Source organism: Chrysoperla carnea, chromosome 4 (genome assembly GCF_905475395.1).
Source record: "Chrysoperla carnea chromosome 4, inChrCarn1.1, whole genome shotgun sequence".
NCBI classification, from domain to species: domain Eukaryota; kingdom Metazoa; phylum Arthropoda; class Insecta; order Neuroptera; family Chrysopidae; genus Chrysoperla; species Chrysoperla carnea.
The window spans coordinates 75,655,531-75,669,827 of NC_058340.1; the positions used below are offsets into that span (position 1 = coordinate 75,655,531).

A 14,297-nucleotide genomic window follows, 5' to 3' on the forward strand; every position below is an offset into this window, starting at 1 on the left:
ATTGGCCAAGCACTAGTCAACTGATGGAAGTTGATTGGCTAGCGCCACTGACACTACAATTTGACAGATACTGTGAACAGTATAAATTGTAGACACACGAAAGTATCATTGTGCAGTCCGCCACCAAATTAGCAAAGAGTAACATTCATAATAAGAGTAATCACTAGCTAATTCTCACTGAAGATGACTACTTGGTAGTCGAAAATACGTATTTTAAAAATACAAAAAACTGATCTAGGAAATTGGGGCAAAAATAGAAATTTATTTCGATATATCCTAGAGTTCTCATTTATTTTCTTTTGAAAATATTTATATGAGACATGGGTTGTATCGCCGATCATTCGCATTATGTTCAGAATTGTATTTGGAAAAATTTTGGGTAATTATGAAAAAAAAACAAAGTGAGTGAATATATATTAGCTGTATAATATTTAATAATATATTTTAGCCCATTTAGAACAAATTTTGTTTAAAAAGATTTATGTGCTTTTCAAACTTTTGTTAAAAAATAAATATACAATTGTAAACATTTGTTTGATTTCAACACAACAATACTTCTGTGATTGAATTTAACATAAAATATGAATAATTATTGACTTACTTGATTAAACAAAACAAAATATTTTTTTAATCAATCACTAAAACCACTTGAACAAAAATTACTAAGTTTAAAGTTAATAAAAATCACTTCATAATTATTAAAAAGTGCAAAATAAACCCAAGCTATACTTAAAAATTTAAACGTTATGCTTTTGTTTTTTAAATATAAGTATGATTTGTAGTTAGTGGTGCTATCTATATATTAACTACAATAAAGCGCGTACAATTCAAATTACATGAATTTATTTTAATTTTTCAATAAAAACAGTCTAATTAATCATTTTTAAGAAATGACCAAATGAAATATGATTTTATATTCATAAATTTTTTTCAATGATAACACACAGTAAATATGATTTTGTATTCATAAATTTTTTTCCCAACGATAACACACAGAATATAAATCTTATATTCTTTCATCATAAAACGTATGATGAAAGCAACAATTTTCTTAAATATAAATATGAATAATTTGTTCACATAATTGGATAAAATACAAATTATTAATGAAGCACAAATATAATTAATTTTAAACAAAAATGAGAAAAATTAAAAAGGATCAAACCAACGCCACACTTAAAAACGTTATGTTTTTGTTTTAAAATGTATTTATAGTTAATGGCGCTGACTGTCATATGAATATAAAGCGCGTATAATTCAAATTATACGAAATTAATTAAATTTTTTAAATAAAATTTATCCAATCATTTTTAATTAATGAATGATAAAATAAAATTCTTTTGGAGTCATTTTAGGTTTAAATAATATTATTTTCTTAATAATAAAACAATAAAGTATCTTTTATGTTTTCAAAAGATGAGCCTTTTTAAAAGTTTACACTTGAATATATTTTAAGATAAATATGAATAGTTAACTTACCAGACTGGATAAAACACTTCATTATTGATTAATAATTAAGTAAAAATATTTTAATTAAATTACTTTTAATTAATAAATCACAAAATATTAATTCTAGAAACATACCAACGCCATACTTGAAAACGTTATGCTTTTGTTTTTAAATGGAAAATTATTTATATTTTGTGGCGCGATTTATGAACTTCATAAAGCACACGTATAATTAAAATTATATATTTTAATTTTACGAGGGTAAACCTTTCACATCGAAATTTTTGTTAAGAATACAATATTTGAAAATATCTCGTTGTTTTCGACGAAAAAATGTGTAGTAACATTTATGATTGCTTAATTTTCTATGGAAATTTCGTTTTTGAAGAAATAAAGTCTCCTTTGAATAAATATTTAAGTCCACCCTGTATTAATGCTTGCTACTAGTCATTATTGTATAAGAAATGTAAATAAAATAATTAAAGAATTGCTTATAGCATTATTTATAAGCTTTCAATCGTTTTTTTAAAGTTAGTCGTTATAATTTTTTTTAGGTCTACATCTAGAATTATTGAAAATAAAAGCTAATTCCCACTGAATGAGAAACTAGTGAGACGACGCGATGTTTCGCTCATTTTATACAGATGCTTCTTTAGATTGAACTCGTCTCTAAGTCTCATTTCAAATTCACTAATCATTTTGACTAGAACTTGATCTTTGTGGATTAGTCATGATAAGTTTGAATTTCTCCTAATACTCATTTGATTTTAGGTTGAGGCTATGGTTTTTTAATTGGTGTTAAATAATCCAATCTGCTTAGATAAATGATAACTACCAAACTAGAATTTTTACCACCTACTAAAATACTATTATAATAAAATCGCCCAATGCGGCTTAAGAAATTTTCACTTCAAAAATATATAATTCCTCTTAATATACACAAGTGGTCCTTTGCTGTTCTTTGACATTGAACACAAATGCAAATTTCCCACTTTTCTTTGATCAAAAATACCTATTATAGGTAAAAATAAAAGACAAACAGCCATGTACATAATATTTATTTTATTTTTATTTTTCGAAGTGTTCATTTACCCGTGAATGTATGTTGTTGTCATAGGATCGAATGGAGGAGGGGGTGATAGTAAGGATTAAGATGATTGCTGTATATTCTTTTCCATGCCACCTTTTATAAATATTGGCACGATTTGTCAAATAGATAGGACTTTAATTTTATGCTCGTGATTGTTACAAGGCATTGTAATTATGTAAAATTCAATAATAAAATTTAATATTTTTTATGTCTCAAATCTTTAATAATGTTTGAACCTTTTTTTAGATTTGTCCATTTTTCCTAATTCCCTTTCAATAGGTCTTTTCATCAATTTGCTTTTGTTTCGGAGAATTGTCAAAAAAACTATTCAATTAAAGAAAATCGAATTATTTTATCTTTAATAAACACCGCTTTATGACAAAGATAGAAGATATGTGATATGTTTTTACTTGATTGACATCTGTGCTAAACAAAAAATAATTATTTTTTAAATGAAAAGCCCTTTGTTGAAATAAAGTGGAATTTTGGTTTAAGAATCTCAATGTTTTTTATAACAGAAAGCCAAATTTTTAATTTTTGATGTTGGTTTTTGCTGCTATATTTACTCTTACACTACATGTCGGGGCTAGAACGCTAAATTAAATGAAGTATCTAGATGACTGATATCGAATTTGCTTGATACCATGATATCATAACAAAATACTTGATACCAGAACAAAATTTGAAAGTTGAATTAAAATTGATTAAAAAACAAAGAAGTTATAAGCATTCAAAGATTATTGTCCATCTCTTTCCTGCAAAATCAGGTTTTTTTGTAATCTCTATGGCGTTACTGAATCTATGACGTTACTTTTAAAGTATCTTCCTTTTTTTTTGTTAGGAAATTTAAACGTTCATATTTTGCGTACTTCTAAAAATTTTCAAAAATCAACTTTAGTTTTATGCCCGTGCAACGACGGAGAATTCTTCACCGAAAGTGATACAAAAGTCACCTCCCCATTGGTTTCACATGACGTCACAAAGAAATATGACCTTAGTGATCTGGAGCTCTGCTACTCTAGCTCCAACAATTTTTATACCATGCATATATGAAATATACATAGTATATTAAGTTTAGTCCCAAGTTTGTAACGTTTAAAAATAATGTTGCTAGGAAAAAAATTTTGTCATAGCTGTTCATAAAATCACCTAATTAGTCCATTTCCGGTTGTCCGTCCGTCCGTCCGTCTGTGGACACGATAACTCAAAAACGAAAAAAGATATCGAGCTGAAATTTTTACAGCGTACTCAGGACGTAAAAAGTGGGGTCAAGTTCGTAAATGAGCATCATAGGTCAATTGGGTCTTGGGTCCGTAGGACCCATCTTGTAAACCGTTAGAGATAGAACAAAAGTTTAAATGTAAAAAATGTTGCTTTTAAAAAAATAAAAAACTTTTGTTTGAAACATTTTTTTGTAAACATCACTGTTTACCCACGAGGGCGTTAATTAGGTGCAAATTTTATAGTATGTATTAATATAGGAATATCAGTTGTGTGTGTGTCTATTTAAAAGTGAATATCTTTTGTTATTTACGTGACGTCAAAAAAACAAACGATTGCGCATCAACACTGTCTATACATTTTTGTATGTGTTATGTGATAAAGAAATCAACACTGACTATGCATGGTATTTCAACAATTAACTCAGTCAATTGTTTCTTTTCACTTGTCTATATACTTTTTTTAGCGTTTCTTAATCTGTAAAAAAATGCACCTTTTTATGAAAGTCCAAAATGCGATAGAGTAATTAATGATAATTATATTGTAGTAATTAATCGTTTTGGATCTTTTCAAAAACATGAATAATATTACAAAAAGTTTTGGGCATTAAAACAACTTGAACACTAATTTATTCAAATCGAATAAAATTTATTTGCTCAAAGATAAAATTTATTTTTATGGATTTTGGCGACTAATAGTAATTTGACTTAATTTGTAATTCTTTTCGATATTCCTTTATCGAGCAGCTGGAGTAAGTATCTTCCAGAAAAGAAAAATTGATAAAAAACAACACATTTGATTTTTGATGTAACAGGCCAGGTAAAAATGCTTCAAAAAAGGTATTTGGCATTAAAATTAAAAAGTGAAAAATGCTAAGAAGAGAAATGCTCAAAGTAAAATAAAAATTGCATGATCTAAATTAATATAAATTTTTTTATTTAAAAAATAGAGGAAACAACAATTTGAAAATATCTTGACTGGAGTTCGACCTACAAGCGCAAGCGCTTTGTCCATACAAGTGCAGTCATCTGCAAAAATAGAATTTTGTGTCAGACTCAGACGTTTTTTATTAAAATATAATTGTCAAATCCAAATGTCGAAAAAAACTAAATAAAAAATAATGAAAACGTTTTAAAGATTTTTATTATGAAGTATTTTACATTTTAGTGAATAAGTTTTATTTTTAAAATTAAATTTTAATGGAGTTTTTATTCAAATAAGACTTAGCAAAAATATATATTTTATTCAAATATGGATAACAATAATCTATCACAAACTGTGACAGAACTTAAAGAAGAAATTGAACGATTAACTCGTGAATTGGATCAAGCTAGTAGCGAAAAAATCCAATCCGCAAAGTATGGTTTAGTATTATTGGAAGAGAAACAAAGTTTGGAGCAACGATGTGAAGAGTTAGAAACTTTATATGAAAATACAAAACAGGATTTACACAATACACAAGAGGTAAATTTTCTTGTTTTCTTGTAGTTTTTGGATGAATCTAGTTTTTCTTTTTTGTTTTTATAGGCTCTTACTAAGTTTCAATCCACACATAAAGTCACCACAAAATCTGGGATTGAACAAGAAGAATCGCTACTTACAGAAAGTGCAGCTCGAGAAACATCTTTAAATTCTCAAATTATTGATTTAGAAAATGAAACGAAACAGGTAAGTCCTTAAAAACTTATCGTAGTAGAAATAAAATTCGTGAAAAGTTCATAAATCTGTTGAATTAAACATTTTAAAAAGTCGTAGAATTGAAAATTATATTTTGTATACCTTTCAAAATGTATTTTATTCCAAAAAATTTCCTGAAAGTGGGTAGAATTTAACCTAAAATTAAAAATTTTATACTCGTGGTCACTGTGTCCATCCGTGGGCATCCATCTGTGAAATATTTAAAACCTTTGAACCTAAAAAAATTTGAATATTTGACATCCAGGATTATTATACACCCTGTATATATGTAATATACAGTGTGTCCCCCCAGATAGAGATAACTAGTAAATTTTCTTATTTTTCATTTTAAGAAAAAAAGTCAGAAATGACGAGCTTGCCAGAAATGGCACGATGTTGCCGGACACAAGCATCAATAAATACCCGGGAGTTCCATTTGCGAACTGCAAGTTACTCCTGAAAGAGGATATTCTGAAAAAGGCCAATCTAAGATGGAGGGACGAACCTACTTGTGGTACTACAAGACAGATATGGTCTGAGTACATTCGCAGGCGTTCCGAAGTTCTCATATCACTTCCAAGGGCCTCTGTTCGCAAAGTTGTTGCGGCTATCACAGGACACTGGCTGGGCGGAAAGCATGCTGAACGCTTAGAAGACAATGTCTTATCTTCTCTGTCACTGCCCAGCTCTTGTCATGAGGAGATGGACTTACTTGAGCCAGCCTCTCTTTGAAGACATCTCCGACCTAAAGTCAATCGACGTCAAAGCCCTCCTGCTGTTCTTAAACAGCTCCAAATGGTTCATGGAGTAGTGGCCTGGGACGGGGTAACCCATTTACGGTATCACAACGGACCCTATGGTCTAAGTGTGTCCCACCCCAGGACAGCCACTCTAACCTAACCTAAGGTTTCTAATTGGTTCTTTTGACATAAATGGAAACGCGTTTTTGCATACCTTCCACAAAAGATAGTTTATCGTAATTCTCGAGACTATTTCCATTTGATTCATTGGCCTCAGAGACAATGAATCGAATGAAAATGAAACTAAAAAATTCTCTTTGATTCCAAAGATTCCAAACAAAACATGCAACTTCCTCGAAATACGGAATGCTTAAAATGAATTTGAGTTTATATCTGTTTTAGTTACGTCATGAATTGGAACGCGTTACCGCCGAACGGGATCGTATGCTTCAAGAGAACACAGACGTCGGTAAAGATAAAGAAGATTTGGAATTAGAACGTAAAAAATTAAAATTAGAACTTCGAGAAATCAAATACCGTGAAACAAGTTTAATAACCGAAAATAATGAACTCGAAGAGGAAAATATCACGTTACAAAAACAAGTTTCCGTTTTAAAATCCTCTCAAGTTGAATTCGAAAGTATCAAACATGAAATGCGTCGGCTACAAGAAGAAGTTGAATTGTTAAATTCTCAAGTTGAAGAATTAGCAAATTTAAAGAAAATTGCCGAAAAACAAATGGAAGAAGCGTTAGAATCATTACAATCGGAGCGTGAAGCGAAGTATGCGATTAAAAAGGAACTCGATCAACATATAAATCGGGAGTCTATGTATAATATTAGTAATTTAGCGTACAGTATTCGTGGAATGACCGACGATACTCAAATTGGAAGTGATGGCGAAGACGAATTACCTGCGTTGAAACGGATTGAAGCTGACTTGAAAAGTGGTGGGGATGATAGTTCACCTGATCCAAAACAGGTCGATCTATTTTCGGAAATTCATTTGAACGAATTAAAGAAATTGGAAAAACAATTGGAACTAGCAGAAACGGAAAAGAATTTATTAACGCAAAACTTACGGGACAGCCAATTACAAGTTGAGAAAAATCAAAATGAACTTCAAGGTTTTATGACACGTTTAATTCAATTATCCGCGCACGTTGAATCTTTACAACATTTACGGCAAAAAGTCGACAAAGAAATTGGTCCAAATAAAGAGAACACAGCTATTGATAAACTATCGATAATTGTTGATCAATATCATCGATGGTTTACACTTTCCTCGAAAGAAATCGAACAATTGCGGAATGAATTAAAAGATTTAGAAAAGAATTTAAATATTTCGGATGCTACGTTACAATTACGTACGGAAGTAACAAATTTGAAAAATAAATTATTAGATATGGAACAGAAATCAGCGGAATTAGAAACGGATGTACGAATATTAGGTGAAATTGCTGGTGAAGCGGGATCTGCACTGGATGTTGCTCAAAATGATTTAAGTACGGTGTCCGATGAATTAGCTCAATTGTATCATCATGTGTGTACGGTGAATGGAGAGACACCTAGTCGGGTGGTCTTGGATCATGAAAAACATGGTGGAATGACTCCAAGTATGTATTTTATTTTATTTTTATGTTTTCACGGTTTTCTTTGAGTTGTCGAGGTTTTATCATGCATCTATGAGAAATTGTGAAGCTTGCCAGAAATGGCACGATGCTGCCGGACACAAGCATAAATAAATACCCGGGAGTTCCATTTGCGAACTGCAAGTTACTCCTGAAAGAGGATATTCTGAAAAAGGCCAATCTTAGATGGAGGGAAGAACGTACTTGTGGTACTACAAGACAGATATGGTCTGAGTACAATCGCAGGCGTTCCGAAGTTCTCATATCACTTCCAAGGGCCTCTGTTCGCAAAGTTGTTGCGGCTATCACAGGACACTTATTGGGCGGCAAGCATGCTGAACGCTTAGGCCTGGCAGTGTATCACGACTACTGCAGGAGCTGTCACAGTGATGACGAGGAGGAGACAATGTCTTATCTTCTCTGTCACTGTCCAGCTCTTGTCATGAGGAGATGGACTTACTTGAGCCAGCCTCTTTTTGACGACCTCTCCGACCTAAAGTCAGTCGACGTCAAACTCGGTTGTTCCTTAAAAAGGGGAAGAAAAAAGGGCCACCGCACCAGTGCTCTTTAGTTTATTTAAAATGATTTTTTTTTTGCTTCGTTTCCAGTGAATGAAACAGCACCCACTATTGGTGAATTATCGAAAATGCAAATATTACAAAGTAGATTAAAGACTGATATACCATTGAAGAACTTAGAAAGTTTAAGTGATGCTGCTGAAATGGCTAAACATGTGGAAACTATTGTGGATCAAATCAAACATTTACGTTCAGCTGTTGAGAATACAATTGAATTATCCAAAATGAAAGGAATGCGTATGAGCAGCTCTGAAGGTAAGTTATCATTTACGGTCAGCCTTGTTATATTTGACTGTTATTTCGGAACCGGGTGTAAAGTTAAGAGTTCTGAAATGATTGTCAAATACTACGCCTAGCCCTGGAATCAGATCATATTAAAATTTTTTAATTTATTTTAACAGGAAACAAAGATGAATGTAAAGAAGCTGAATTAAGTGAATTACAAGAACAAGTGATCAAATTAAAATCATTATTGTCCACAAAACGTGAACAAATCGCCACTTTACGAACGGTTTTGAAATCAAATAAGAATACAGCCGAAGTGGCATTAACGAATTTGAAATCAAAATATGAGAATGAAAAATCAATTGTATCCGAAACAATGATGAAATTACGTAATGAATTACGATCATTAAAAGAAGATGCAGCTACATTCTCAAGTATGTATCACTTATCACTATCCTTTTCTTAATTTTGTTTTGTTTTTTTCTTTTTTAAGAGCGTGAATCTGGTTTTCATCTCCTTCCCTTACATTTTTGATGCCTTCCCTTTCATCAATTTGTCGCCTAGGGCCCAATATGAAAATCCAGGCCTGACTACACGCACTTGGTCCATGAATCCTCCTCTCTGGATCCACGCTTTTATTTATCTAGTTATAATTATTTTAGATATCAAATAAAATCATAAAAATTTTAAATAAAATTCATTTTTATCCCAACAACAACTTAGGTTTACGTGCAATGTTTGCTGCACGTTGCGAAGAATATTCAACACAAGTGGACGATCTACAAAATCAATTGAGTGCAGCAGAAGATGAAAAGAAAACGTTAAATCAATTATTACGTATTGCTGTACAACAAAAATTAAGTTTAACACAAAAATTAGAAGAATTAGAAATGGATCGTGAAATACGAAATGCACGTCGACCTGGTGGTATTGGGGGACGTGGTGGTAAAACTGCATTCCCTCGAACGGGTCGTCCGCAAACTAGTCGAGATTTCTTCTAGCCGAGGTCGTCCAGGGCTGTCATGTGTGTAATTGCATTTGTTACAACATTTTTTAAAATGTAAATAACCAATTTTTGGGGGTTTATTTCCAGAATTATTTTTAGAATTCTTCGATAGTTTTAATATCGATCCTGATGGATTCAATATTAGGGCGCTCCTTCTATGAATAAGAATGTTTTTTTTTTAATAACTTAGGGTTTGTAGGAGCGTGACGAAATTTTTTATTTTAATAAAGTTTTCCAACCGACCGTATTAAAATTGCGTGATCCATAATTTTTTTTCACGCATAAATGTTTATGCATCATAAACTTTAAACTATTTACTATTTTTAAAACTATAAATTAGACCCTATTTTGAAATCTTTCTGCATCTCTTGGCAGTCAAACTTTACAATAGGGAATATTCATGAAATTTAAATTTGGTTCAAATATTTTTCTTCCGTAACTTTAATTACTGGACATTTCAACTAAACCATTATTTTAGTAATTAATATGTTTTTAATTACTTAAAATTAATTAATAAAAGTACAAATTAAATGAGGGCGTTTAAAAATTTCTGAAACGAAAATTCAAATTTTTATACGGACGTGACATCATAGTACGGGCTTGTCAAATTTGTTGACATACTGTATGATATTAATTACTTACATTTTATATGATATTTCATTAAATTATATTATTCTACGGCTTTTTATTAGAAAATTTAATAATAACGAGTGTAAATTCTGTGTTGTAAATTCATTTTTTTAAAGTACAAATTATACATTGAACTGTCAAAAATTGACAGATCACGTACTTATACGTCATCAACAGAGCTCGCGAAAAAACTGCGTTTAAATACCTCAAAATTATAATGTATTTTAAATATTTTTTTACACTTAAATACAGTATTTTTAAACAGTATTTATATTTTTTACTTTGTTATAACGGCGTAAACAATGAATTAAAAATATAAAAAAAATACATGAATATTCCCTATTTGCGAGATGCTATCGAACAACGATTAGAACTAACTAAAAAATGGATTCTTATTGGAAATTGATCGTTTAAGTGAAATTTTATACGAAACAAGACGAGTTTTGTACAAAAATGAAGTTTTTATTTTATTCTGAGATTACACGCATGATGGGCAAAAAATATGGCCACATTATTTTTAAACCATAAAATTTATTTTTAATAATAAAATTAAAATCGAGAGTCTATAAACTATAAATGTTTAGATATTTAAGACAAAAAGTAATGAAAATTCGATAACAATTAGACGTATGATTCAAAAACAAACAGGCGGGGAATGAAAATTTATTTTAAATTTGTCCCCTCCGAAAAAAATTAACGTGTAATTTTGATTAGAAAACTAAAAATAATCCATGATCGAAAAATGGCCGTCCATCTTGGAAAATGGCGGTTAAAATGGATTTTTACATAACATTTTAGGCCTACGGTCAAGCGTAGTTTTTAGTGAGCCATTTTAGAAACGCTACACACTGTCAGTTTGGTGTATTCACATCGAACTGACCCTTGTATAAGCTAAATAGATGTAAGCTCACATCAAAAATGTGGACTGGTGGACTGAGCTTGCGTACCGGTTATGGGCGTATGCTCAGGTAACTACTTAACAATTCATCGTCCGAAAACATGATGTAAACTTTCAGCCTTTATTTTTTTGGAATTTCTGTGACGCTGCATCTTTGGTACTTCATTAAGGACAAAGCTCTCCACTTTGAGAACACGGAACAGGGTTATGATTGAAAACGCAGTACTGGCTACCATCTTTGAAATTTTCAGTCGTTCTCAAATGACTCAATAAAACTACGCTTCGCCGCAAATCTATTTGTACTATAATCCCTTTTTTCAAAATGTAGAGTCAAGATTTATTTGTTTTTGATTAAAATTACACATTAATTTTCCTTAAAAAATTTATAATGTATTTAACATAATGTTTTTAATTGTTTATAAAAATATATTTATAAAAAAAAACTGTTGATCCAATAATTGTTAATAAAAAAAAAAAAAATTTGGCAGCTATAAGCGTCATCCAATTAAAATGCTGATACTAGTCAGCTAATCATTTTCGTTTAGGTTATTGTATGGTTTTTTTTTTTTTGGTTTCTTTTTTGGTTGAGGGCAGCATTTAGAAATGAAAGTATTTAATACTAAAAATAATTAATAAATTTAATAAAATAATTGTAATATAAAACAAAATGGAAAATTTCAACAAAATGTGTAGTTTTCCAAACGAATCTTTTCCAAAAAAAAAAACATTTTTTTGGTTTTTGAAAATTACTTATAATTTTTTTTTGTAGTAGAAGAGTCGATCGCAGTCAAATCTCATCTGATCAATCTAACTAACTTAAAATTTAACTTTTAGAGTATGTTATCAGGGGAGAGTTGACTAGGATCGGCCCTTGAACCATTTAAATAAAAATAATAATTGTTATTAACTGTAATTTTAGGCGGTAGTTGAAACTTATTTTTACATAGTTTAAAGAAAAAAAATGGTGTTTTAATATTTAGTCGAAATTCAAGCTATTCAAAATCATCATCGTAATATTTAAGAAATTTTCATGAATGAATTTCACAGATGTTTAATACTAAACTCTAGATAACTGACTTCTTTTTTCAACCAATGTTTTGTATGCAGAAAGTGCACCGTTATTTGGAAATTGGGATATTGAAACGTGTGTCTTATAAAACTAGGACAGTTCTACGACATCGACGATCGCGTCTGATATGACAAGGCTACTCATAGGTTGAAATAAACAAAATTTTGATCAAGAATTAGTATAGGTTAGATTAGGTTAAAGTGGCTGTCCTGAAGTGGTACACAATTAGACCAAAGAGTTCGTGTGATACCGAAAAAGAACAGCAGGAGTGCTTTGACGTCAACGGGCTTCAGGTGAGAGATATCGTCAAAGAAAGGCTGGCTCGAATGAGTCTATCTCCTCGTGGCACTGTTAGACCCAGGCGTTCAGCGTGCCTGCCGCCTAACCAGTGCCCTGTAATAGCTGAAATCTTCATTTAGGAGAAGCTTGCTGTTCGCAAACGGAACTCCCAGATGCCTATTGATTATTGTGTCCGGCAGTCTTGTGCCATTTACCAAGCTCGTCGGCTTCACACCTACTTGGAATGTTTCTGTGTCCCGTTATCCATACCAGATTAACATTCATTTGTTCCCTTGGCTAATTTAAGGACTTTGGACAATTACTTCTCTGGCTTAATACTCCAAACTTTACTCAAAAACGTCTTACAATAAAATCAGAAATTGTACGTAACGAAATTTCTGTAATTTGAATTTAGTATAAACATCTATGGATTCTTTTCGCCAATTTTATCTGCCATAAAACTTAAGTCTTTCAAAATTTGAATTTTCCTACTTGATCGACTAAATATTAACAAATTGTTTATATTAGAAATGACACCATCCAAGAAAAACACATTGTCCAAAAAAAATATAACAAAATTAGATGTTTAAGTTAATTTTGTAAATTTTAGAAAATTTACTTTCAACCTTTTCAACCCGATAATTATTCTAAATTCTACAAAACTTCAAAAATCTACTTTTCTCAATTGAATTTTTTATTTTCAATATCAATAATTGCCAATAATACAAATTTTAGCAACAACGAATTTCGTAAAAGTATATTTTCTAAAGTGTTACATAAAATTTTGAAAAGATTTGCAATTGTGTAATTGAAGAGGGGAGGGGAACTTAACAAGGCAAGTCATTTTATCAAGACGAAAATCTTTTTTCAAACCAGAAATCGGCATAAATTCTGACTGATTTACTTTGTAAAATGGGTGTAGCATAAAACGGATAGAATTTGCAGGCAATAAATTTATTAATAGAGTGTTCCGTAACGAATCAAGAATTTATCTGTCAGTTAAACCAGTCTTACACAAATTGACTCATTTGAAGTAATGAGTATTACCAATGTCAGGTTTTTAATTACTTCAATTCACAGGTTTTTAAAATTCTTGGATACGTCATTATTTAAAAACTACCTGGTTTCATTTAGACCGTTTCGTAAAGACCACTATTTGTTGTAATTGGTTGTCAAATTCAAATCGTTTTAAAATTTCCCTTCAAAAATTATACAGCTGCAAATATTTTAAAAAAGGAAAACACATATAAGTGATTTTTGAACCTTTTAATCGTTCCGTTGTCCGACTGTCCATTTGATTGTTGAGCGTATGAGCAAGAGTTTCCGAGCCTCTGGACGCGGAACCGCCGTCCCTTTAAATGAAATTGTGTGATATGCTATTGATGAATGAATTTTTCTTCTCTGTGCATGATTGAAATCCAAACTGTCCAAATATTTAATGAAAAATAAAAAACAAACATTTTCATTTGTTTTTTAATTTTTTTTTTTTTTGTTAGTAATTTAAGTGAGCTTTTAAATGTCTGTCTCATTCTTCAGTTGTTTTTAGGATTTAAGTAGGCTCTTAAATGTCATTGTTTTTAATGATCTTAATTGTCATTCAATTATGTTTTAATGATCTTAAATGTCATCCAATTGTTTTTAATGATCTTAATTGTCATTCAATTATGTTTTAATGATCTTAAATGTCATCCAATTGTTTTTAATGATCTTAAATGTCATTCAATTGTGTTTTAATGATCTTAAAAGTCATTCAATTGTTTTTTAATGATCTTAAAAGTCATTCAATTGTTTTTAATGATCTTAAA

The 14,297-nt window shown here is 30.6% G+C and overlaps 1 protein-coding gene across 2 annotated transcripts; it reads left to right on the plus strand.

Annotated features, from left to right (window-relative positions):
* Positions 1-4,972: 4,972 nt before the first annotated feature.
* Positions 4,973-9,910, plus strand: LOC123297321 (protein bicaudal D). Of its 2 annotated transcripts, none has more exons than XM_044878933.1 (6): positions 4,973-5,224; positions 5,288-5,428; positions 6,580-7,777; positions 8,428-8,640; positions 8,787-9,044; positions 9,334-9,910. In XM_044878933.1, exons 1-6 carry the CDS (start codon positions 5,012-5,014, stop codon positions 9,609-9,611), a joined length of 2,301 nt encoding a protein of 766 aa, XP_044734868.1. In that variant the 5' UTR covers positions 4,973-5,011; the 3' UTR covers positions 9,612-9,910. The 2 variants fall into 2 exon arrangements, with proteins under 2 accessions (XP_044734868.1, XP_044734867.1); XM_044878932.1 differs by having other exon boundaries at positions 6,580-7,792; positions 8,416-8,640; positions 9,334-9,906.
* Positions 9,911-14,297: the final 4,387 nt, after the last annotated feature.